The sequence below is a fragment of the Schistocerca cancellata genome, chromosome 6, assembly GCF_023864275.1.
Source record: "Schistocerca cancellata isolate TAMUIC-IGC-003103 chromosome 6, iqSchCanc2.1, whole genome shotgun sequence".
In the NCBI taxonomy this organism is placed as follows: Eukaryota; Metazoa; Arthropoda; class Insecta; order Orthoptera; family Acrididae; genus Schistocerca; species Schistocerca cancellata.
The window spans coordinates 172,062,425-172,088,073 of NC_064631.1; the positions used below are offsets into that span (position 1 = coordinate 172,062,425).

At 40.7% G+C, this 25,649-nt stretch overlaps 1 protein-coding gene across 1 annotated transcript in view; it reads left to right on the top strand.

Annotated features, from left to right (window-relative positions):
- Positions 1-25,649, top strand: part of LOC126191458 (monocarboxylate transporter 1-like) — a 128,425-nt gene that overhangs the window by 13,754 nt on the left and 89,022 nt on the right. The window contains exon 2 of the mRNA XM_049932335.1: positions 2,308-2,405. Within this exon, the coding sequence (XP_049788292.1) occupies positions 2,316-2,405 (90 nt within the window). The 5' untranslated portion in view covers positions 2,308-2,315. The remainder of the gene's footprint in view (positions 1-2,307; positions 2,406-25,649) is intronic.

Below are 25,649 nucleotides of genomic sequence, written 5' to 3' on the forward strand. Positions count from 1 at the left end.
ATTGTGGTATCGTGTTGAAGCTGCATGGGCAGCTGTACCTGTACACGCCATCCAAGCTCTGTTTGAGTCAATGCCCAGGCGTATCAAGGCCGTTATTACGGCCAGAGGTGGTTGTTCTGGGTACTGATTTCTCAGGATCTATGCACCCAAATTGCGTGAAAATGTATTCACATATCAGTTCTAGTACAATGTATTTGTCCAATGAATACCCGTTTATCATCTGCATTTCTTCTCGGTGTAGCAATTTTAATGGCCAGTAGTGGATATTTTGTCGTTGCGTATCTAAGTGGCAGAGTACGCTAAACGTTACGCTCAAAAACATCGGGAACTACTTGAAATACTAAGCATGAAATTTCAGGCAGTCAGTTGTTAATCGAAATATGCTTGGTTGCTAGATGGACAATTGGTCAAGATGACTGGTAACTAGCTTGTTTCAAAACACTTGTTCGGCCAGCAGTGCAAACTGTCCACTTGACAGCTCCATTTTACTCGCAAAGTGGCTGGAAATACTGACGCATAATTGAAGGTTATTGTAGTTGTGATTTCCAGTCCGAAGAATGGTTACATGCTGGTTTCAGCACTAGGCTATCCTATCCAAGTCTCTTCACTTCTGCATATAACTATCGAAATCTTCAACCGTTTGAACCTACTTAGAACCTACTTCTGTGTTCTAGCCTTAACCCCCCTCTACAGTCTGGAATTTATATCCCACCGCCCACCGATACTTGTTATAGTTGCCAAATTCTTTGGTGCCTGAGAGAGAGTCCTACAAACCGAGCTGATTTTTTACTCAAGTTGGGCCACATACTACATTTTTCAACAATTCCATTCAGCGCCTCCTCGCTAATTGTCCAACCTAACTACCTAATTTTCAACACTCCTTTGTTGCACCGCATTCGAAACGTTTCTATACTCTTCTTGTCTGAGCCGGCCGGAGTGGCCGTGCGGTTCTAGGCGCTACAGTCTGGAACCGAGCGACCGCTACGGTCGCAGGTTCGAATCCTGCTTCGGGCATGGATGTGTGTGATGTTCTTAGGTCAGTTAGGTTTAATTAGTTCTAAGTTCTAGGCGACTGATGACCTCAGAAGTTAAGTCGCATAGTGCTCAGAGCCATGTGAACCATCTTCTTGTCTGAACCGTTTATCGTCCACGTTTCGCTTCTGTACAATGCTACGTTTCATACAAACACCTTCCGAGAAGAAGTCATAACATTGAAATTTATATTCGGTAGTGTAGTGGAACAGGAAAATGAGAGGGCTGGGTTGAATCATCAGTACAATAGGGTTTTGAACACACATCATTCCAAAAAATTGCATGGTTAAAAAAGTAGCACCAATGAAAAGAAAGCTCAGTGCAATAACAAATTTGACTTGTACGATATTGCAGCGTCTGTGTTGTTAAGAAGAACGACGGAATTTTCCTTTGAACATTCATGCATTTAAAGCTGGAAATCAGGGTTCGGGTCGCAGTCCGGTACAAATTTCCATTGTCGTTATTCCATTATACAGTTGGTGGTTGTTCGTATTCGCAAATGCGAATACATATCATGTATTTCATAACGGCTGTAGTCACCGCAGCGCTTGTTGCTTCTGACATGCATGCATGCATGAAGGACCATTCCGTCTTACTTCTGAACAACTCAGGCACTGTAGTGTCTTATTTATCCGCCCACGCCAGGTTTCAACATTCTCTGAATTCAGTTCTTACATAAAACCTAAAATACAATATCGGAAGGATTATATGGTGTCTACGGAATCAACTAGCAATCTGTGCTATTGTTATAAACATGTCTTAAGTGTAAAAAAAATAAGATTTACGTATGGCCAAATTAGTTTATCATCAAAGAGTCTGTTGCTAGTGGTTGCGATCGGTTTTTCTTTAATAATCGATAATCAACAACGAAATTATATTATTCCACCTATTAAAAGACGCCATTGCTTTCTTACAGATTTCAGAGACTAACTACCTTCCAGTAAAAGACTAAATAAGGTACACAATCAGTCTTGATCAGTAAATCTGAAAACTCTTTAGGATGTAGCTGTGGTGGAACGACCACTAATTTTAATATGCGCAGCTGACTGTTGTTGAAGAGCATACTTATAAGTAACTGTAGTCATACTACACCTGCAAATGGAACAAAAAGAGATTTTAAAAGATGATGTAATGAATAGCGCTCTCTACCACTTCATAATGATTAGCGAAGAATGGATGCAAATGAATGCAACAGATATTTCAGCAAGTCACAGCTCAACCACGTATGTCCTCCCCTAGGAACATTTGGTGAATATTTTTGTTCTTTTGTTTCAGATGCAGGGATGACGGGAATGGCGACTGTGGAATATGAACTAGTTCCACCCGATGGAGGGTGGGGCTGGATGATTGTTTTAGGGGCAGCGCTCTCCAACGTAAGTAAATAGATTTACTTTGAGACTGCATGACAAGGTCTGTAAGGGACAACTGTGAAAGATTCTTTAATTCAGATAATTAAGGAGTAACATTTATTTACACACACGCACACACAAACACACACACACACACACACACACACACACACACACACACACACACGGAAGGCTTCCTTCCCACTGAAGGAAGGCCAAAAGTTTGACTTTCCTGCTGTAAGCTATTGTCCAGTAAACCACACTTAATAGCCGCTTAAATTTTTTTTGGTATTTTGGTTACACTTAACACATGGATCAAACGCTAGCAAGATACTGGGAGTTCGTTTCCGTTTCTTGTTTTTGCCTATTTCCTTCATCATGGTCAATCACAGCAACAGCACGCAAGAAAAGCGTACTGGGGTATTGTGACTTGACTCTTAAATTCACTGCGCTTGTATTCTCCCACGCAGCAAAAAATGTCGATTCGGAAACCTGAAGGCGATGTGTGTCGTTAGGCGATGCATCCAAGTATGAGTGAGTTCAGGTACAATACAACAACTTCGATGTCTTAACGTTAAAATTACTGAACTGTTACTGAAAGGTTTACAATCCTGTTACCACAAGCATTTTATCAGGAAGCCTCCTTAGAAATATGTGCCAAGATCTGGAACCACATTTACCGGTATTACAGTGCTGTGGAATATTTAAGTGTTCCGATATTCCAAATGGTGTTACCTTTATCCGTTTCCGTTCCTTTTCCATCTGACGTTAAGCAAGACCAAAGCACACACAGCAAGCTTTGATGCCACGTGCGCCATGGTCAGAGATTTGCGTCCTTTATTAGTAATCAAAAGGGCTGCTTCGGTCACGAGTTCGGAGCTCCCTCTCCCCCCCCCCCCAACCCCTCTCCCCTCATCCACGCTTAAATATTAGGATAAAAATCATCAGCAATGGCGATCGAATACATTCGCCATAAGCACTCGCCCTCACTCTGCCAACAGCCTTGTCAAAGAAGGCGGAGGAGCGGTCAGGGGGTGGGACCACTCTCTTGTCTTTGGGGAGAGAAACTGCCCCTAAAAGGAGGAAGGATCAACAATGATCGCATACATGATGACGCAGATGGCAATGGAAACCACTGTATTAAAGACACATTATGTGTATCCAGAGGACTTGTGGCCTGTAGTTAAAAATTTGTTATGATGATCTCTCCATTGGCAAAAGATTCCGGACTAGTCCCCCATTCGGATATTTGGGAGGGGCTGCCATGGGGGAGGTGCCCATGAGAAAAAGACCAAATAACCAACGAAATGATAACATTTTAGGAGTCGGGGCATGGAATGTCAGAAGTTTGATCGTGGCAGGTAACCCACGAAAACTGAAAAAGAAATGCTAGGGCTTAATCTACATACAGTGGGCGACAATGAAGTGAATGAACACAAGGATTTCTTGTCAGACAGGTACAGGGTTATACATCAGCAGCGGAAAACGGTATAAATAGATTAGGCTAAGTTATGAATAGGAAGATAAGACAGAAAGTAACTGATTGTGGACAGTTCAGTGATAGGGTTGTTCTTATAACAATCGACGGCAGACCAACCCCTCAACAATAGTTCAGGTATATATGTTTATGTCACAAGCAGAGGATGAAGATATAGAGAAAATGTACGAGGATAATGAACGGGTAATTCAGTACATAAAAGGATATGAAAAAGTAACAGTTGTGGGGGACTGGAATGCGACTATAGGGGAAGGAATGGGAAAAATGGTTACACGAGAATACGGGATTCGTAGTACAAACGAGAGAAGAGAAAGACCAATTGAGTTCTACAATAAATTCCAGATGGCTATAGCGAATACTCTGTTCAAGAGCCACAAGAGTAGGAGATATACTCAGAAAAGGCAAAGAGATACAAAAAGATTCCAGTAAGATTACATTATGATCAGGCAGAGATTTCGAAATCAAATACTGGATTTTAAGGCGTACCCACGGGCAAATATAGATTCAGATCACGATCAGGTAATCACGAAGAGCAGGCTGAAGTTTAAGAGACTAGTCGCGAAGAATCAATGCGCAAATAATTGGGATACGGAAGTACTAAGGAATGAAGAGATAGACTTGAAGTTCTCTTAGGCTGTAGATACTGATATAATGAATAGCTCATTAGGCAGTTCAGATGAAGAGGAATGGACATCTCGAAAGTGGGCAATCACAGAAATGAGAAGAAAAAACAAGCGCAGATGGAAGGTAACTGCAAAGAAACCACGACTAGCAGAAAAAATCGAGAAAGAAATGATTGTCAGAGGGACCGACTCAGCATATACAATAGTCGAAACATTCTTCGGTGAAATAACTAGCAAGGATGATGATATTAAAAATGGAACGGGAATTCCCCTATTAAATCCAGAGGAGAGAGCGGATATGTGGAAAGTGTACTTTGAGAGCCGCTTCTGTGAGGTGAAGGACATATCTGATGACGTGTGACATGATAGAAGAAGAAAAAGGAGACGATAGGGAAGAGAGAGGGGATCCACTAATACAATCAGAATTTAGAAGAGCTTTGGAAGACTTAAAATTAGATGAGGCAGAAGGGATAGATAACATTCCATCGGAATTTCTAAAATCGGTATGGATAATGGCAAAAAAGCGATTATTCACAATGGTGTGTCGAATGTATGGGATTGGCGATATACACCATCTGACTTTCGGAAAAACATCATCCACACAATTCCCGTAATTCCCAAGATTTCAAGAGCTCACAAGCGCGAGAATTGCCGCACAATCAGCACCTCATGCATTCAAGCTGCTGACAAGAATAATACACAGAAGAATGGAAAAGAAAATTTGGCTTTAGGAAAGATAAAGGTACGGAGAGGCAGTTTTGACGGTGCGGTTGACAATGGAAGCAAGACTGGAGAAAAATCAAGACACGTTCATAGGATCTGCCGACCTGGAAAAAGCGTTCGGCAGTGTTAAATAGTGCAAGATGTTCGAAATCTTGAGAAAAATAGGGGTAAGCTATAGGGAAAAACAATTAATATGTAATTTGTAACATAAGCAAGAGGAAAAAGAAGAGTAGAAGTCCAAGAATGAAGGGCACGGATTACAAAGGGCATAAGGCAGGGATGTGTCTTTCGCCCCTGCTGTTCAATCTATACATCGAAGAAGCAATGACGGAGGTAAAAGAACGGTTCAAGAATGGGCTTTAAATTCAGGGCAAAAGGATATCGATGTTAAGATTCGCTAATGTGATTGCCATCGTCTGTGAAAGTGTAGAATTACAGGATGAAATGAACAGAATATAGATTAAGTGTAAGCTGAAGAAAGACGAAAGTGGGACGGTCACTGACGCGAGGACATGAAGCTAGTAACGAGACTCGTGGCTGGCTGTTGGAATATGTGTTGTAAATACATACGAACAATTTAATAAACCGGAGTTTGTATACAATTGTCGTTATTTATGTTTATAACAATATGAAAGTGTTGTAACTTGTAGGAGACCAGTTAAAAAACCCTTTGTGTTTTAACGTAAGGCTTTCCACTACGGTTCGTCAACGGTTGCCAGTGGTGTCCTAATACAACCACAATTAATATGCTTTTCGTTTCATCGCTAAATAAATAGTTATCAAATTCAACTTGTTATCTGCTGCTTCGGGTACAACAGTGAAATTACTATGACTAGAGAACTCACTATCCTTAGGACTTTCCGCGGAAAGTCATAAATTAAACGAAATATTTTCTTGAATCCACTGTGTTTTCTTCCATCTGAGAAAAGGCAATTATGGAATGATGTGAATCCTTAGGTGATGAAGGAAGGACGGAATGAAGATTTGGTTTTAACGTCCCGTCGATGACTAGGTAAACATAGGGGTAGCAAGCTGAGACGGGGGAAAAGATGAGGAATGAAATCGGCTGTACGCCCGTATTCTTTTCAGAGTTACTTTCCTGGTTTGTTGCTTCAGAGCTTTAGAAACTATGGAAAACTCATCTCTTTTTGCCAGATCAAAATCATGAACACCGGAGAGATTGTGTTCTCATTATAGGAACAATCTGACTGAGGGAAATTCATATACTGCCGCTCTGACAGGTGTTCGACAGTAATCGGGTGACACAGACCCTCTTCATAGTTCATTTTCTCCGTCATTTATGACACTACCGTTTCCTGGCGTCAAGTGGAATGTAAGCCATTTAATTTCAAGAAAATATGAAACGTCAGTTTGTCATGGTATTGCCGAGGAGATTTTTACTAGGTTTTTACAAAATATTACCGATCTAGATGTGAGTAAAGGAATTCAAAGCTAAATGCTCAACACCTGTTGAAATTTTTTTAACATGGCCTTCCTTGAACAGTTTGCATACCCGTCCTCCAGTGCCTTTCCATTCTTTTGGGTTAATTCTTTTAGAAGAACTACTTATTAACATATAAAAATAGGACCCCAGCCTTGCTCTTGATCTTTCTATGACTGACATGATGCGAAGGAAGTATGATTGTACAAGTGGTACATGATCAAACCAATTGTTTTTAGCGACGTTAATTATCCCGATTGTTCTTCAGAGACATTTAGCAAAAGATTATGGTGTAATGTCACCTCAAGTAACCTAATACGGCAGTTTCTCTCGGATAATTTCGGAAATAAACTACCTAGATTCTGTATAAAATTCGCATTATATCGTGATACCTACATCTACATCTACATCTACATCTACATCCATACTCCGCAAGCCACCTGACGGTGTGTGGCGGAGGGTACCTTGAGTACCTCTATCGGTTCTCCCTTCTATTCCAGTCTCGTATTGTTCGTGGAAAGAAGGATTGTCGGTATGCCTCTGTGTGGGCTCTAATCTCTCTGAATTTATCCTCATGGTCTCTTCGCGAGATATACGTAGGAGGGAGCAATATACTGCTTGACTCTTCGGTGAAGGTATGTTCTCGAAACTTTGACAAAAGCCCGTACCTAGCTGCTGAGCGTCTCTCCTGCAGAGTCTTCCACTGGAGTTTATCTATCATCTCCGTAACGCTTTCGCGATTACTGAATGATCCTGTAACGAAACGCGCTGCTCTCCGTTGGATCTTCTCTATATCTTCTATCAACCCTATCTGGTACGGATCGCACACTGCTGAGCAGTATTCAAGCACTGGGCGAACAAGCGTACTGTAACCTACTTCCTTTGTTTTCGGATTGCATTTCCTTAGGATTCTTCCAATGAATCTCAGTCTGGCATCTGCTTTACCGACGCTCAACATTATATGATCATTCCATTTTAAATCACTCCTAATGCGTACTCCCAGATAATGTATGGTATTAACTGCTTCCAGTTGCTGATCTGTTATTTTGTAGCTAAATGATAAAGGATCTATCTTTCTGTGTATTCGCAGCATATTACACTTGTCTACATTGAGATTCAATTGCCATTCCCTGCACCATGCGTCAACTCGTTGCAGATCCTCCTGCATTTCAGTACAATTTTCCATTGTTACAACCTCTCGATACACCACAGCATCATCTACGTTCCTTTCAGCCAGAGACCTTAACCAGTTGTAATCAAGTTGAAATCACGAAGAAGGACGAGTTTCACACTCAATTTAGATTATTGTCTCAGTAAATCTAGAACCCTCGATTTGTAGTAAATTCTGTGATCTACAACAAACTGTAAGGGGTACTCAAAAGCAAAGACAAGGAAGAACACTACGGTTACATATGAAGTCTTTATTCAAAATTAATCACCAGAAACCTGTGTACAGTTATCCTACTATTTCATGAGGCGAAGGATTGCCTGGTCTCATAATTCCCGTGGCTATGACAGGAGCCAGTCCGTCACAGTTCCAGTTCGTCAGTTCGTCGTCCGACTAGAAGCGCCTCTCATTTACAAGTTCTTTTTTCTTTTCTTTTTTTTTTTCTTCGCACGAAACACATTACAGTTTCAGGGCAACAAGTCCAGGCTGTTGGTGGATGCTCAATCTGCTCCCACTTGAACTTGACCATTACACTATGTGTGACATTCGAGACGTGTGGATGCGCGTTATCGTGGAGCAAAATCACCGCTCCCTGTGCAGCCCAGCCGTTTGCTCCTGATAGACTTGCATAGGAAGCTAATAATAAAATACAGACAACAACAACAACAATAATAATAATAATAATAATAATACTCCCAGAATCCCTTCTGAATGGAAATGCGCACTCATGCATCCACTCCACAAAAAAGGGGACAAAACTGAACCAAATAATTACAGGGGTATCTCACTCGTACCTGTCACATATAAAATCCTATCACAAGTTTTCATGAATAGATTAGAAGAACAAGCTGACCCACAAATAGGAGAATACCAGGCTGGTTTTCGCAAGGGACGATCATGCATAGAGCAGATCTGGAATCTGAAAATGATTCTCCAGATGAGAAACACCCGAAACACAGTGGTTACTTTTGTAGATTTTAAAAAGGCCTACGACTCAATAGACAGCTGCGAGACGCTGGAAGAATTCAGCATTGACAGAAAGACAAGAGCAATCATTCGGGAAACATTAACTGACACAGTCTCCAAGGTTAAATTTATGGGGGATATCTCGAAACCATTTGAAATCCAAACTGGAGTGCGACAGGGTGACGGACTTTCACCATTACTCTTTAATATCATTCTTGAAAAAATTATCAGGACATGGGAAAAAGAAGTCAAAGGAATCCAAATTGGCATTAGAAAAGATAATAGATTCAATGTGAAGTGTTTAGCTATTGCGGATGACCTTGCAATCCTCACAAATAATAGAAAAGAAGCCACTAACGCCATAGAGAAGTTACACGAAATTGCACAAAGAACTGGCCTGCAAATCTCATATGAGGAAACCCAGTACATAGAAAGAGTGCCACAAGACAAATTGCCTATTGTGACAAACCATCAGAAAATCGTACAATTACCACATATTAAGTACCTGGGAGAAATAATCCAGCCATCAGGGATCAACCTAAAGACCAATGAGGAAAGAATATAAACTACAGAAAGAATATAAACTCACGTGGAACTATTATAACAAAAAGGCCATACCCATTAACGCAAAATTGAGCCACTACAACACTGTCGTACTTCCGGAGGCACTGTATGCATCTGAAACAACACAAATAGGTGGGCAAACTAAAATCAAAGAAATAGAGAAACAAGAAAGGAAAGTTCTCAGGAAAATTTTTGGCCCGATACAAGAGCAAGGAATCTGGAAGAAGAGACCAACATCAGAATTATATAAATACACAGACAAGATTAAGGATACAGTAAGGAAAAGAAGAATGCAGTTCTACGGACATATCCACAGGATGAATGAAAACAGAATTACAAAGCGAATTTTTAAAGTCATCAACTCAGGCAGGGGAAAAACAAAATGGGTAAAAGAAGTTGAAGAGGACCTCAGACAAGCACACATAACAGTAAACGATGCAGAAAATAGAACTGAATTCAGGAACATCACCAAAATACATAAATTTGACACCACAACACAGAAGAGACCAGGATGAAAATGGACAGCGGAGCGAAAGAAACAACACAGTGAACACATGAAGAAAATTTGGGCTCAGAAAAAACATAAACAATCATCATAAAGGAATTTAAGTGCAAACGCTCTCTTAAATGCGAATTTTTTTTTTTTTGGTCATCAGTCTACTGACTGGTTTGATGCGGCCCGCCACGAATTCCTTTCCTGTGCTAACCTCTTCATCTCAGAGTAGCACTTGCAACCTACGTCCTCAATTATTTGCTTGACGTATTCCAATCTCTGTCTTCCTCTACAATTTTTGCCCTCTACAGCTCCCTCTAGTACTGGAAGTCATTCCCTCATATCTTAGCGGATGTCCTATCATCCTGTCCCTTCTCGTTATCAGTGTTTTCCACATATTCCTTTTCTCTCCGATTCTGCGTAGAACCTCCTCAATCCTTACCTTATCAGTCCACCTAATTTTCAACATTCGTCCATAGCACCACATCTCAAATGCTTCGATTCTCTTCTGTTCCGGTTTTCCCACAGTCCATGTTTCACTACCATACAATGCTGTACTCCAGACGTACATCCTCAGAAATTTCTTCCTCAAATTAAGGCCAGTATTTGATATTAGTAGACTTCTCTTGGCCAGAAATGCCTTTTTTGCCATAGCGAGTCTGCTTTTGATGTCCTCCTTGCTCCGTCCGTCATTGGTTATTTTACTGCCTAGGTAGTAGAATTCCTTAACTTCATTGACTTCGTGACCATCAATCCTGATGTTAAGCTTCTCGCTGTTCTCATTTCTGCTACTTCTCATTACCTTCGTCTTTCTCCGATTTACTCTCATACCATACTGTGTACTCATTAGACTGTTCATTCCGTTGAGCAGATCATTTAATTCTTCTTCACTTTCACTCAGGATAGCAATGTCATCAGCGAATCGTATCATTGATATCCTTTCACCTTGAATTTTAATTCCACTCCTGTACCTTTCTTTTATTTCCATCATTGCTTCCTCGATGTACAGATTGAAGAGAGGGGGCGAAAGGCTACAGCCTTGTCTTACACCCTTCTTAATACGAGCACTTCGTTCTTGATCGTCCACTCTTACTATTCCCTCTTGGTTGTTGTACATATTGTATATGATACGTCTCTCCCTATAGCTTACCCCTACTTTTATCAGAATCTCGAACAGCTTGCACCATTTTATATTGTCGAACGCTTTTTCCAGGTCGACAAATCCTATAAAAGTGTCTTAATTTTTCTTTAGCCCTGCTTCCATTATTAGCCGTAACGTCAGAATTGCCTCTCTCGTCCCTTTACTTTTCCTAAAGCCAAACTGATCGTCACCTAGCGCATTCTCAATTTTCTTTTCCATTCTTCTGTATATTATTCTTGTAAGCAGCTTCGATGCATGAGCTGTTAAGCTGATTGTGCGATAATTCTCGCACTTTTCAGCTCTTGCCGTCTTCGGAATTGTGTGGATGATGCTTTTCCGAAAGTCAGATGGTATATCGCCAGACTCATATATTCTACACACCAACGTGAATAGTCGTTTTGTTGCCACTTCCCCCAATGATTTTAGAAATTATGATGGAATGTTATCTATCCCTTCTGCCTTATTTGACCGTAAGTCCTCCAAAGCTCTTTTAAATTCCGATTCTAATACTGGATCCCCTATCTCTTCTAAATCGACTCCTGTTTCTTCTTCTATCACATTGTAAGTAGGCTGTTTAGATTTTTATATGGGTAATGCCACGTAGCGCTCTATATGAAAATCACTGGCTGTGCTGTGTGCAGTATGTGGCTAGTTTGCATTGTTGTCTGCCATTGTTGTCATGAACTGCTACAGCTGGATGTGAACAGCGCGTAGCGTTGGGCAGTTGGAGGTGAGCCGCCAGCAGTGGTGGATGTGGGGAGAGAGATGGCGGAGTTTTGAAAAATGTAATGAACTGCTGTATATATTATGAATCTTGAGGTAAATACATTGTTTGTTCTCTATTAGAATCTTTCATTTGCTAAGACTATCAGTAGTTAGTGCCTTCCGTAGTTTGTATCTTTTATTTAGCTGGCAGTAGTGGCACTCGCTGTATTGCAGTAGTTCGAGCAACGAAGATTTTTGTGAGGTAAGTGATTCGTGAAAGGTATAGTTTAATGTTTGTCAGGGCCATTCTTTTGCAGGGATTTTTGATAGTCAGATTGCGTTGCGCTAAAATTATTGTGTGCCAGGTTAAGCACAGTCTTGTATAAATTGTTCTAAAGGGGACGTTCCATGTATAAATGGTTCTAAGGGGACGTTTCATATGTCGACCCTTAGCCTAGGATACCTCACTGGAATCTTCTGATTTTTTCTTGTAGTTTGTGTATTTAGTGTAGCTTTAGCGCGTAATTGTAGAGAGAATCTCCTTGGTAGTTGCAGTCTTTCATTGTTGTACAGTAAAACAGTTGTGGCATGCATGTAGCTTTGCGCCAAGTATTTCGCTGCTGCAATTAACTAGATATTATTTTCAGTGCTATGTTAATGTGTTCTCTTATTTTTACTATTCAAATTGTGCTTTTCTGTGTCATCGTGTGAAATATTGTGACAATAATGGCGTGTGAAAAACGTAACACTCGGCTCCAAAGTAAACTAAGAAATGACAGTGAAGACGAAAGCAGTGTGTTGGCCCCACCATGTAATGAGTTAACTAATATTCAAAGTAGTAATTTGGTAACTGTGCATAGGGAAATGGAGCGGGCGTCAGACAATGGCGTAGGCAGTGAAACAGGTAGTGAACAGGGAAGCATTGTCGATCGATCGGTCGGCAACAGCTCGCCTCAGGAATCCGAAATGATAGGACACAATTTTGCAAATACTGTAGATTCAGGTTTTGCGTCCTCACCGTTTTCTCAAATAAGTCAAGACACATTTTCAGCTTGTCAAAATGTGAATGTTGCCGGTGCAAATGCACTGCCGAAAAGAGTAGAGGAACAGATTCCAGACACTAATGCATTGTTATTACAACTAATGCAACAAATGGAACAAAATCAGAGACAAACACAGCAAAAGCTTCAAAAGTTAGACACAGTGGAACAACACCAGAGACAAACACAGCAAAAGTTAGACACAATGGAACAAAATCTTCGGAAGTTAGACACCACACTTGAACAAACACGTGAAGATTTAACTACTGAGTTACATAACATCGAATCGAAATGTCAAAAAGTCTGTAATGACGTAAAAACACAAATTTGTGAGCATTTCCAACCTATTTTTTCGCGGCATGAAAATGCATTACAGAATCACGAAGCAGCCATAAAAGCGCTGCAAACCATTGTTCATGAAAATCATGAGACCTTGTGGGCTAAAATTGACTCAGTTGCATCTACCGATTCAGTTACGCAACTGGCAAAAACTCAGGAAAACTTAAAGAACACAGTAGATTCGATTTCAACACAATTGGACACTCTGAAACTTGGTTCAGAAAAACACACTGAGGAAATGTGTTCACTATCGGAGAAAGTAGCTGAACTTTCGGATCAGGTCACTAACTTATCTACAAAGGTAGATGATGATCTGAATGACACAAGACCCGTAGCCTTCACTGACACAGAAGAGTATGAACAAATAAGAAAATTCAAACAAAATCAGAATCAAATTAATACGCAATACAAAAGAGAAATGCGGGAAGTACAAGATCAGCTGACACAGGTAATACAAGAATTACGTATTTCAGAGGACACTCGCGCCCCAATAAGGGAAGACGGACATAGAAATACGGAACAGCCACAAAATAATAACACAGGGCTTTTCGGTAATTATGAAAGAAATTGGCAAGGTACACCGAATTTTGAGATGGAATCGCCGACACGACGTAACAATGACCGATATGCTACTCGCCGACACGATGATTTTGATTATAAGCTGTTCATTACTACACGTAAATTCAAAACATTTAAGAATTCTGCCAACGACATTCATCCACAAGCGTGGCTCCATCAATTCTCTCATTGTTTTCCTCCCAACTGGTCATTGGAGCACAGGTTAGAATTTATGTGTGGCTACTTGGAGAATGAACCAGCTGTAAGAATGCGATCGGTCATTCACGATTGTCACAGTGAAGGAGAATTTTACCACGCCTTCCTCTCAGCATATTGGTCTCAAGCCACACAAGACCGTGTAAAACATAGCATCATGATGATGAAACACTTTGAACAATCTGAATTTTCCAGTCTTGTCAAATATTTGAAGACATGTTGCACAAGAATCAATACCTGTCAAACCCATACAGCCCCTCAGAACTCATCTGCATTTGCTTAATCAAACTGCCCGAACATTTGAGACATATTATTTTAGCAGGACGTTGCAAAGACGACATTGAAGCTTTTCAGGGACTGTTACAAGAACTGGAAATTGACACAGACAGTCGCGGGATTCGAAAACAGGAAAACAATCATTACAGGTCACATCCGTCACAATTCCGTGACGGCAGAAACAATAAATGGCCACGACAAACCTATTCTTACAACGTAAATCGTGACCAAAACAGACACCACCCATATGACAACCACTGGCAGAGTAATAGTTACAGGGAAAGATCACCTTTCCGCGGTAATGACTATCACAGAGACAATCAGAGAAACAGACAATATGGGAACCAAAATAACTATTATCAAGGGAGACAGAATAACTTTAGACGCAACGGTCCAGCGCGTAGTTATGATTCAAGGAGAAATTCTCCACCACGTGACCGACAAGAAAGAAACTATGGAATCTACCGACATGACGACAGACGATATGATCGTAACGACAGACCTGAATTGCATCAGAACTGGCGGGTTTCTAACAGAGCTGGGCCCTCTCGGCAAGGCGAATTTGTGGAAGTTAGGCCTCCTAATCCCAATAACGGCGCGCGCCAACAAAGAAACAGACAATGACTCGCACCGCAGGCAGCTGCGTGCGCCGGCTGGCTCCGAGAAAAATAGCATTGACGCTAACCTTGAGTAAATTTCCCGTATTCTTTACGGACGAATACCGCATGATACTTGCATTCAAGTTGAAACTCTGCGTACTGAGAAGAGCAAAGGGTAAAAGATTACACCACATTTCTCATGTAAAACCATTTATTGACAGATAATCTGCTTTTTAACTTAGTCTTTGCAATTGTCACTTCACGCTACTTGTACAATTTGTCCCACTGAGAAACTGTTAACATGCAACTATGTTTTTAAAGTTAACTAACCATCTAGTCAAGAACATAGGTAACTTAGACAAGTAATTGCGAATGCATTGTTATTGCGAACAAACGACACAGTGTTGTTATTTATACATTCCTCCTTGTTAGTTGCACGATTACGTAACGAATATACGGCTTACATACTTAGAACATATACCAGCACTGCTAATGAAATTTTCATGCAACATTTTGGTTTGCTTACGAGTGGATTCTGGATTTGAGGTGCTTTCTGTGAAATGCCAGATGACACAGTGGTTGGTTTGTGTGACAGCTACACGATTATATCACGACGTTACTAATGAGTGACAATTTACAATGTTGCTTTTGCGGTGTATCTGTTTGATATCTGCACAGTTTTTCTGAATTCTTCTGTAAAGTAAAACATGTTTTAGTGGTGACTTTTGTGCTATTGCTACAAGGAGACAGCCTTTTCCGTAGCACAACAATACTTTACAGCACAGTAATTTCTTCATCGCAACAATAAGCATAATAACTAAGTTATCTATACGCAAAGCATTTCACTTTGTTTATCATGAGGTAAGTACATTGACTTCTGCAGAACTTAGCTTTCGGAGGACAATAACTACGACACTTCCCAGAGATTATCTTAGAGCAAGACGCACATTTAGCGCTACTGGACACGTATTTGAGTGATTAATTTTGTACTTAAGACATTTATTTTTAGAGATTTTTGAATTACAAAGAAAGTTTTTCGTGACACATTTCATTTCATTGCTGTAAGCTGTAATACCTGAGGATACAATTACAATAAACCTCAGGGGGGTACACGCCTACTTTGTGTACCATGTGTTTGGCAAGCACAAGGAGCCCTAGCTAATATGGTATTTGCTTATACAATTTAACACATCGGTACCATATTTCTCTAACACATAAATTACACACCTATCTGATCATTTAACAGAGAAACAAACATCTTTTTACTACGTCAGTGACACATGTTTACGCAATTACAGAGTTGGATTACTTCACACTTAAGAAATTGTACTTTGTCTGTACCTTTTGCACTGTTCATATTTTTTTGGTACCATTGTGATACTATGAGAGCTTTGAATGATGTATTTTGGTATGAGATCATAATTTTTAAAGTACGTTTGAGGTAGATGACACTACTGAAATGAGCAGAGAATTTTCTTTAGGTTTTGAAACAATTGCAGAAAGCTACGACGTTTTTGAGATTTGACTGAGGTGTTATGATGTTATTATTACGACGACGATGTGTATTATGCTGTTGAGGTATGTTTATGTCAATAAGATGATGCTACCATATATGAGGAAGGTGATTACCTGTTTATATGTATATGAATAATGAATAGAAGATAGGGACTCTTGACTTGTGAAAAAGGTTGTTGGAAACCAAGAATCGTACTTTAAGAGTTATGAAATGTGTGTGTAAATGCGTGAATGAGACTGTCACTGCAGCGGAAACTGCTGTCGTAAATATTTCCGTAAGAAAGTGACCACCTGCACGTGCGTCGTCGGCACACAGCTGTGTCAGACACCTGGAGAACAAGCCATTAGAGTGAGGGCCTTTCCGGAAGCACAGGTAGAAAAACAAAAAAGGGGTTAACCATGCTATTGACAATCCTTTGTAGAGGGCATCGCTAATGCGACACGCTCGTTACTTGAAAACATATGATTTTTGTAATGCGTTGTGGGCACACAGCTGTGTCAAACACCTGGAGAACAAGCCATTAAGGTGTGCCTTTCACCGCTAATGCGACACCCTCGTTACTTAAAAACATATGATTACTCGCACTTTGTGCTAATTATTGAAATGCTTATGAATTGATGGGAAATATTCGTACATCTGCACACCTGATTATGACAAGTGTCTTTCTCCGAGAGTTGAGTGCTACTGACTTACGAAATGCCACATGACTATTGAATGATATTTTTATGCTTTGCTTTTCATAGTTGCTTATTTCATTTAATATCTGGTTTCCAGCTGTGTTGCAGCATTAGTTTTATAAAATAAACTGAGATGCATTTGCTAATGTGAACTCTTTCTGTCAACAGATCTATTAAATAATTATTTTATGATCCACATTCTTTAAAAAAGGAGCACTTGGAAAGGGAAGAACAATAAGAAGGAACTAGTAACAGTAACACATAATTTTCTTTTCAAGTACATGGTAATATTTTTTTTTACAATAAGTTGTTATGGTGCACCACTTTAATTACATAGACATTAAGATGTGAATAGACATTTCCCTTGTCTGCACTGTTGTTTTTACTGTAATATTTATTCTGCTTGAGCTATGTCATGTCTAGGTATAAGTTGCTACTGTTTTGCCAGGTATAGTGTTATTGAATTTGACTTTTGCTAATTTCTTAATGCTGCTTGCTTCGCAAATCTGCGTTTTTTTTTTCATTGCTGTTTATATTAACTGTGTTATGTGATGCTGCATTGCCTCGTCCCTTGGTATATATATCTGAGCTCAGTAGATTTAAGTTAGCTTAAGAGGGGGTAGACTATATAAGAAACTGACTATGGAGAATAGGTAAAGAATGCAATGCGAAGTGATATGAAAAAGATTGGGCCCAAATGAGTATTGTACAATCAGAAATAATATGAATAGAATACAGGAAGGAGGTATAGATAGGACTTTTTGGGAATAATGATGAATGAAGGGAGATCTCCGAGAAGTAAAGAAAGTTTTGAAAATACTGCAGTAAAACAAACCCTGTCCTTTCCTTCTATTATTCCGCTATATGTTTGTGTACCCTTGTGTATTTGTGTTTTTCCTGTCTTTATGTGTTTAGCTGATGAGAGCTATGTTGTAGAATTTTTCTAATACTCTGTTATTTTCTTTGTAATGATGCTTAGACATTATTTATTCTGTTTTGTTTTAATGCTCATGTGTGAAATTGATGTTTCGAAAGTGATTCTGATCTTTTATTTTTGTACTCATGTCATCATTCCTGTAACACTGATGTATATGTTTATTTCTATTCTTTTGTAAAGCCCCTATTACTACAAATGTTATCTGTATTGTTATGTTTTTAATGATGTATTTTGTACCTTTGTAATTGTATTCTTACGTCATAAAATTGTAATTGACACCAGTTCATCATATTATTAACTTGTAAGCATTCATTTCACTGCACACATTCTGTTGGTCATAGTATATGGACAATATGTGAGAAGTAGGGACTGATAGTGTTTGCACGTGTGTTACTAATTCAGCAAGGGACTGGATAACAGCATTGCTGGTTCTAAGGACAATTCCAAAAACTTTGTGAGTGCACAAGTGGTGGTTATGGACTTGCTCTATTATCCGCAAGACACTTCAATGGTGATTGTGCACCTGCACAGTCGCAACAGATGGCTGCTGGCCATCTCTACAAGGACTACAGTGGGTCTGCACCTCTGGTGGCCCACCAATACCACAATCTCTACCAGGACTACAGTGGGTCTACTCTGTGATGACCTACCTACCAATATTCTTCGAAACGTCGACTGACTCTGCTGTGGGTTTGCTCTGTTGTGGCCCATTACCTGTCAGCATGTCAAGAGTCAGCACTGTCTTACCGTTGGAAGGACAATACTACTTCTTCAAGACTGCATGGAAATCCACTACTTCCGTGTGCATTGTATTTTACTGCTCAGACTTTGAGCAAACAAACTGCAGGTTTACTCTTATGATGAATGATCAGGACTGTCTTTATTGACTGTGAAAAAAAATTTTAGCTGTTGACCAACATTGTATCAATAAGTGTGTGCATTTGATATCTTTGTTATTGTAATTATGAAAAATTTTATCAAATCTTTATTGGCCACTGCCCAAAAATATTTTGTAAAATTTTTTGTGGGGAGCATGTGGGCTATGTAAGTAGGCTGTTTAGATTTTTATATGGGTAATGCCACGTAGCGCTCTATATGAAAATCACTGGCTGTGCTGTGTGCAGTATGTGGCTAGTTTGCATTGTTGTCTGCCATTGTTGTCATGAACTGCTACAGCTGGATGTGAACAGCGCGTAGCGTTGGGCAGTTGGAGGTGAACCGCCAGCAGTGGTGGATGTGGGGAGAGAGATGGCGGAGTTTTGAAAAATGTAATGAACTGCTGTATATATTATGAATCTTGAGGTAAATACATTGTTTGTTCTCTATTAGAATCTTTCATTTGCTAAGACTATCAGTAGTTAGTGCCTTCCGTAGTTTGTATCTTTTATTTAGCTGGCAGTAGTGGCACTCGCTGTATTGCAGTAGTTCGAGCAACGAAGATTTTTGTGAGGTAAGTGATTTGTGAAAGGTATAGTTTAATGTTTGTCAGGGCCATTCTTTTGCAGGGATTTTTGATAGTCAGATTGCGTTGCGCTAAAATTATTGTGTGCCAGGTTAAGCACAGTCTTGTATAAATTGTTCTAAAGGGGACGTTCCATGTATAAATGGTTCTAAGGGGACGTTTCAACCTCTTGTTCGCATTGACGGCACTTTGAACAGTGGATATTATATTTCAGATGTGTTACGACCCGTGGCTCTACCCTTCATTCGATCCCTGCGAAACCCTACATTTCAGAAGGATAATGCACGACCGCATGTTGCAGGTCCTGTACGGGCCTTTCTGGATACAAAAAATGTTCGACTGCTGCCCTGCCCAGCACATTCTCCAGATCTCTCACCAATTGAAAACGTCTGGTCAATGGTGGCCGAGCAACTGGCCCGTCACAATACGCCAGTCACTACTCTTGATGAACTGTGGTATCGTGTTGAAACTGCATGGGAAGCTGTACCTGTACCCGCCATCCAAGCTTTGTTTGACTCAATGCCCAGGCGTAACAACGCCGTTATTACGGCCAGAGGTGGTTGTTCTGGGTACTGATTTCTCAGGATCTATGGACCCAACTTGCGTGAAAAGTTAATCACATGTCAGTTCTAGTATAACATATTTGTCCAATGAATACCCGTTTATCATCTGCATTTCTTCTTGGTGTAGCAGTTTTAATGGGCAGTAGTGTATTTTGTAATTCAGTGCCACGAAGTTTATTAGGGCCATTTTAACATCGTTGTTAGGACGCAATAAAATTATTTACCTTTAAGCAATACATTATAGCTTCTTTAGACTACAATTCTTGGTTTTATAATTACTTTTAATATAAGTTAACTGGAAATAGTTGTACAAGTTCATATGGATTTGGCGATTCTTTTCATACGATGGAGTTTACGTAACCACGTCATTTGCATTATTCGGTTGACTTAACGTTCACATTACAATACATACGCACATTAAAGTTAAGAATAGAGAATCAGTATACAAAACAAGCCATAGAATAATATACTTCCTTCCCTGTTACTGTAGATGCCTATTGACATTTAGAAACTTACTAAAGTATATGTTGCTTCAAAACACTGCCAAGATTTGTCCCCGTGTGATACACGGAGTTATGTAGCATAGGACATGAGATGTAAATGAAGCAGCTATTACACAAGGAACACGCTCCATGTTATAGATTCTGAAAATCGGTTACCAAAACCCTATTAATTAGATAGATACGAAATGTCACAGACATGATTGATGGGTTATTACATTCCCATTAAACGCTTGCTTGTAAATTAATTGGCGCGGATGTTTCAGATCCCTGCACACAAATACAGGGCTATTACAAATGATTGAAGCGATTTCATGAATTCACTGTAGCTCCATTCATTGACATATGGTCACGACACTCTACAGATACGTAGAAAAACTCATAAAGTTTTTTTCGGCTGAAGCCGCACTTCAGGTTTCTGCCGTCAGAGCGCTCGAGCGCGCAGTGAGACAAAACGGCGACAGGAGCCAAGAAAGCGTATGTCGTGCTTGAAATGCACTCACATCAGTCAGTCATAACAGTGCAACGACACTTCAGGACGAAGTTCAACAAAGATCCACCAACTGCTAACTCCATTCGGCGATGGTATGCGTAGTTTAAAGCTTCTGGATGCCTCTGTAAGGGGAAATCAACTAGTCGACCTGCAGTGAGCGAAGAAACGGTTGAACGCGTGCGGGCAAGTTTCACGCGTAGCCCGCGGAAAATTGGCTCATGCCACAACTGGAGACCGACAGCACCGACTTCATCTTTCAACAGGATGGTGCTCCACCGCACATCCATCATGATGTTCGCCATTTCTTAAACAGGAGATTGGAAAACCGATGGATCGGTCGTGGTGGAGATCATGATTAGCAATTCATGTCATGGCCTCCACGCTCTCCCGACTTAACCACATGCGATTTCTTTCTGTGGGGTTATGTGAAAGATTCTGTGTTTAAACCTCCTCTACCAAGAAACGTGCCAGAACTGCGAGCTCGCATCAACGATGCTTTCGAACTCATTGATGGGGACATGCTGCGCCGAGTGTGGGAGGAACTTGATTATCGGCTTGATGTCTGCCGAATCACTAAAGGGGCACATATCGAACATTTGTGAATGCCTAAAAAAACTTTTTGAGTTTTTGTATGTGTGTGCAAAGCATTTTGAAAATATCTCAAATAATAAAATTATTGTACAGCTGTGAAATCGCTTCAATCTTTTGTAATAACCCTGTACTTGCAGAAATTTAAAGGGGGAACATTTGTTCGATTATTGTCAGTGAAGAATAACCTGCCTTAATGCAAGCAATTATATAACAGTAAACCTTGTCATGAGTGACGAGGCGTGGTTACACTTGTCTGGGTGCATAAATTTCCAAAACAACCGGTATTGGACGACAGAAAATCCACAAGCGATCCACCAGGTACCCCTGCTTAACGAGAAGATTGGTGTTTGGTGTGTCATTTCCGACAAATGTGCTATGGGATCAACATTCTTTGAGATGACAGTGAACTGTTACCTCTATCTGGGAATCCTGGAGGGGTTTATTCTCATTTGACGGAAGACGAGTGTCGGTTACGTTAAGGGCCGGTTTTAAATGCCACACCCTGCACTATAGTCCCCGCGCTGTCTGCGCGCTGCACCACACTGGACAGTTTGTAACGGAACTGAAATGATGGTGGGCTGACAGTAATTTGGAGCCCGCGCGTCGGAAACGGGCGCGCTTGTGTGAGACTGCCAGGGAGTGCACCCTGATGCCATCTATTGGCGAAACTGGGAATTAGCGCTGTCAGACAATGCACTAAACTCTCAGAGTCAAATTTATTCTTTTTCTTGGTAATTATAAGTTATTACTGTATAATTTAATATTGTAAAGCGCTAGTAGTAAATTATTATGACTGGTATGGACTCCAGGGTAGTAAATATAAATATTCTTAAATACTAAATGATTTCGGTAAAAAGGTGGTAGGGGAACGCCCCCACTCTTGGTGATACGAGCGTAGCTAGGGGTAGCTGGAGACACAGGGACTGAACAATGGAATGGCCTGGGGAGTGTTGACGTGATCGGACATGCGTAACTGTGCTCACGCAAAAGTGATTGTGCAACAGCGAAGAGGCGAATATCGTCGCCGTTTTTGGAGTAAAACGCGACGAATGGTTGTTGAAGCCGCCTCTATGCCACTGGGGCTGATTGTAAGAGTTCCTGTGCCCAGATTTTATGGCGGACGTGCAGTAGCTTATACGAGTGCTGCAGCTCGTAGTTCCAGCCGCCATTAAGGGCATGAAGCGTGAAGAGCTGCGTTAGCCACATGCATCTCACCACCAGCACCAACACGTCTACCCAAGGCAAGACTGCTTGCAATTGTTAAGTCGAACTTTGTATACATGTAAAAGGAGAATACCAGTTTTCTTTTATGCAAGTGCAGAGGACAGAATATAGTAATGAGTAAAATTATGACGCATGTTGTTCATTGTAAAGTGTAGTAACCTCAAACATAGTATAGTGAAATCAGACTGAGGCCACCATCGCCTCTTTCATTTACAATTCTTTTGGTTGTAGAATACTTTAGCGTATAAGAATGTTGAAAAGAGCAATGGTCACACCAGAATTAGTCGCCTATTTACAGTTACTTAAATTTTTCTGAGCAACCTTTCAAGTAAAGTCACTTAACTAATTCTGTATCAATGGTCCAAAGAGTAATATCCAAAATCATTAAATAAGTTGAAGGATAGAATTTTGTTAACCAAAGTTGCATAACCTGTCTGGGTAGTAATTACCAAGCCACCTCACAGAAATTGAGAGAGTATTTGCTTTGTAGAATCATCTAGAATGATCAGAAATAGTAATATTCAGAATTAAGTTTAAATTCAACTCAAGCCATTTCACTTTGAAACGAGCCCAAAAATTGATTTATTCTTTTGCTCCTTCAGAGCTGGCGACCGTAGTTATAAGTATTTTCAGGAGGATTCGACGGTAAGTCTGCTGCTCTCGTCGTGCTGATAGGATTATCCACTGCTGCTAGCAGTGGTGATTGGATACATAAGCTCACTACCAAGTTAAGTGGGTCAGGTAGGCAGTGTTACCGTGTGAACTGTAGGGCATTGTAGGCCGTGGATCGAACCCGTTCAATCATCACAGCTCTTAGGGAAATAGTCCGGTTAGGAGTGTACTATTCATTAGGTAAATACTGGCGAGTAACGGTCAAAAATGTATACGCAAGTGAATTTAGCAAGGTCCACGTAGCACCTAGTTAATGTGGTGCAATGGCGAGGGTAGGAGTGGAGTAAAAGTGAGCTGAGCTTGTGGCAGCTGTGCTGGATTCAAATATTAACTACGTGAATTCACTACTGCCTCTTACCATTGGGACTGAGCTATTGACAGTTAAAATACGTAGCAGTAAGCGCAAAGGCGTGACAGCTACAAGTCCGTATTGGTTTTATACATACGGAATTGGGAAGTGGGTCATTCCGTCAACTTTTAACGCTTTCAGATACTTCGGCGTATTCAATCTCTTTCGTTGCATGTCGCAGTGTTTGGTTTCCAGTTTTCGCTGATGAGAACAATGTAGATCAGTGACAGAGTCATACGGAACGTGTTGCATAATTTTGTACACTCCAGAGATCTAAACAATATAAGTTTATAATAAAACACAATTTGCTTTACAACGTGGCCTGTAATAATTCACAGTTAGTTAAGAGACAAACAGTACAAGGCTGCACCTGTGATAGCAGATGACTGTCGTTTGTGCTTGCCGATTATTCGAGCGATGTTAAAAACTTGTAACAGCAGCTACCTTTCTTGTGTGAGTGAGATAATGATTCAAAGATGAAAGTATATAGCATCTGATACGGCTTAAATTAGTGAACTGACTTTTTCCAGGCCTCACCTTCACATGTCATCCACCCGATCATGTCATGGAAGGCACAAAGGTACATCACAACCGCCATGTCATCCTCATACGATAGGCGTCTCTCGATACGGTTACGTAGGGCATGTGGTCAGCACAACACTCTCCCGAACATTGTCAGTTTTCGTGAACGGAGCTGCTATTTCTCAGTCAAGTAGCTCCTCAATGGTCTTCACAAGGGCTGAGTGCTCTCCACTTGCCAAGAAACCCAGACGGTCACCCATCTAAGTGTTATCCAAACACGGCAGTGCTTGACCTGGTGGAGATCGGTGCTACCATCGCAGTAAGGCCTTTGGCTTCACTTAGTATACACGAGAAAAATAACACATTTAATGAATGCGAGTATATACTGCTAACCGGAAGTCCAGGCCCTCCTTAAACTGAGACTTTCCTGTTTATAACTTTTTCTGGAGAGTGGTTTATTATTTTCCTTTTAACATCTCCCCATCCTCCCCCCCCCCCCCCCTCACAATCGCGTTCTACGTTCTGCATATGGGTGCAGCGTGGCATCAAGTGGTTGAAATGGCTCTGAGCATTATGCGACTTAACTTCTGAGGTCATCAGTCGCCTAGAACTTAGAACTAATTAAACCTAACTAACCTAAGGAGATCACACACATCCATGCCCGAGGCAGGATTCGAAACTGCAACCGTAGCGGTCGCTCGGCTCCAGACTGTAGCGCCTAGAACCGCACGGCCCAGCGTGGCATCCTTTCAGTTTCTGGGGGTATTATTATTATTATTATTATTTTCGATTATTCCCATTTAGAAAATCTGAAAAGGGAAATGCAAAGGCTCAATCTAGATATAGTAGGGGTCACTGAAGTGAAGTGGAAGGAAGACAAGGATTTCTGGTCAGATGAGTATCGGGTAATATCAACAGCAGCAGAAAATGGTATAACAGGTGTAGGATTCGTTATGAATAGGAAGGTAGGGCAGAGGGTGTGTTACTGTGAACAGTTCAGTGACCGGGTTGTTCTAATCAGAATCGACAGCAGACCAACACCGACAACGATAGTTCAGGTATATATGCCGACGTCGCAAGCTGAAGATGAACAGATAGAGAAAGTGTATGAGGATATTGAAAGGGTAATGCAGTATGTAAAGGGGGACGAAAATCTAATAGTCATGGGCGACTGGAATGCAGTTTTAGGGGAAGGAGTAGAAGAAAAGGTTACAGGAGAATATGGGCTTGGGACAAGGAATGAAAGAGGAGAAAGACTAATTGAGTTCTGTAACAAGTTTCAGCTAGTAATAGCGAATACCCTGTTCAAGAATCACAAGAGGAGGAGGTATACTTGGAAAAGGCCGGGAGATACGGGAGGATTTCAATTAGATTGCATCATGGTCAGACAGACATTCCGAAATCAGATACTG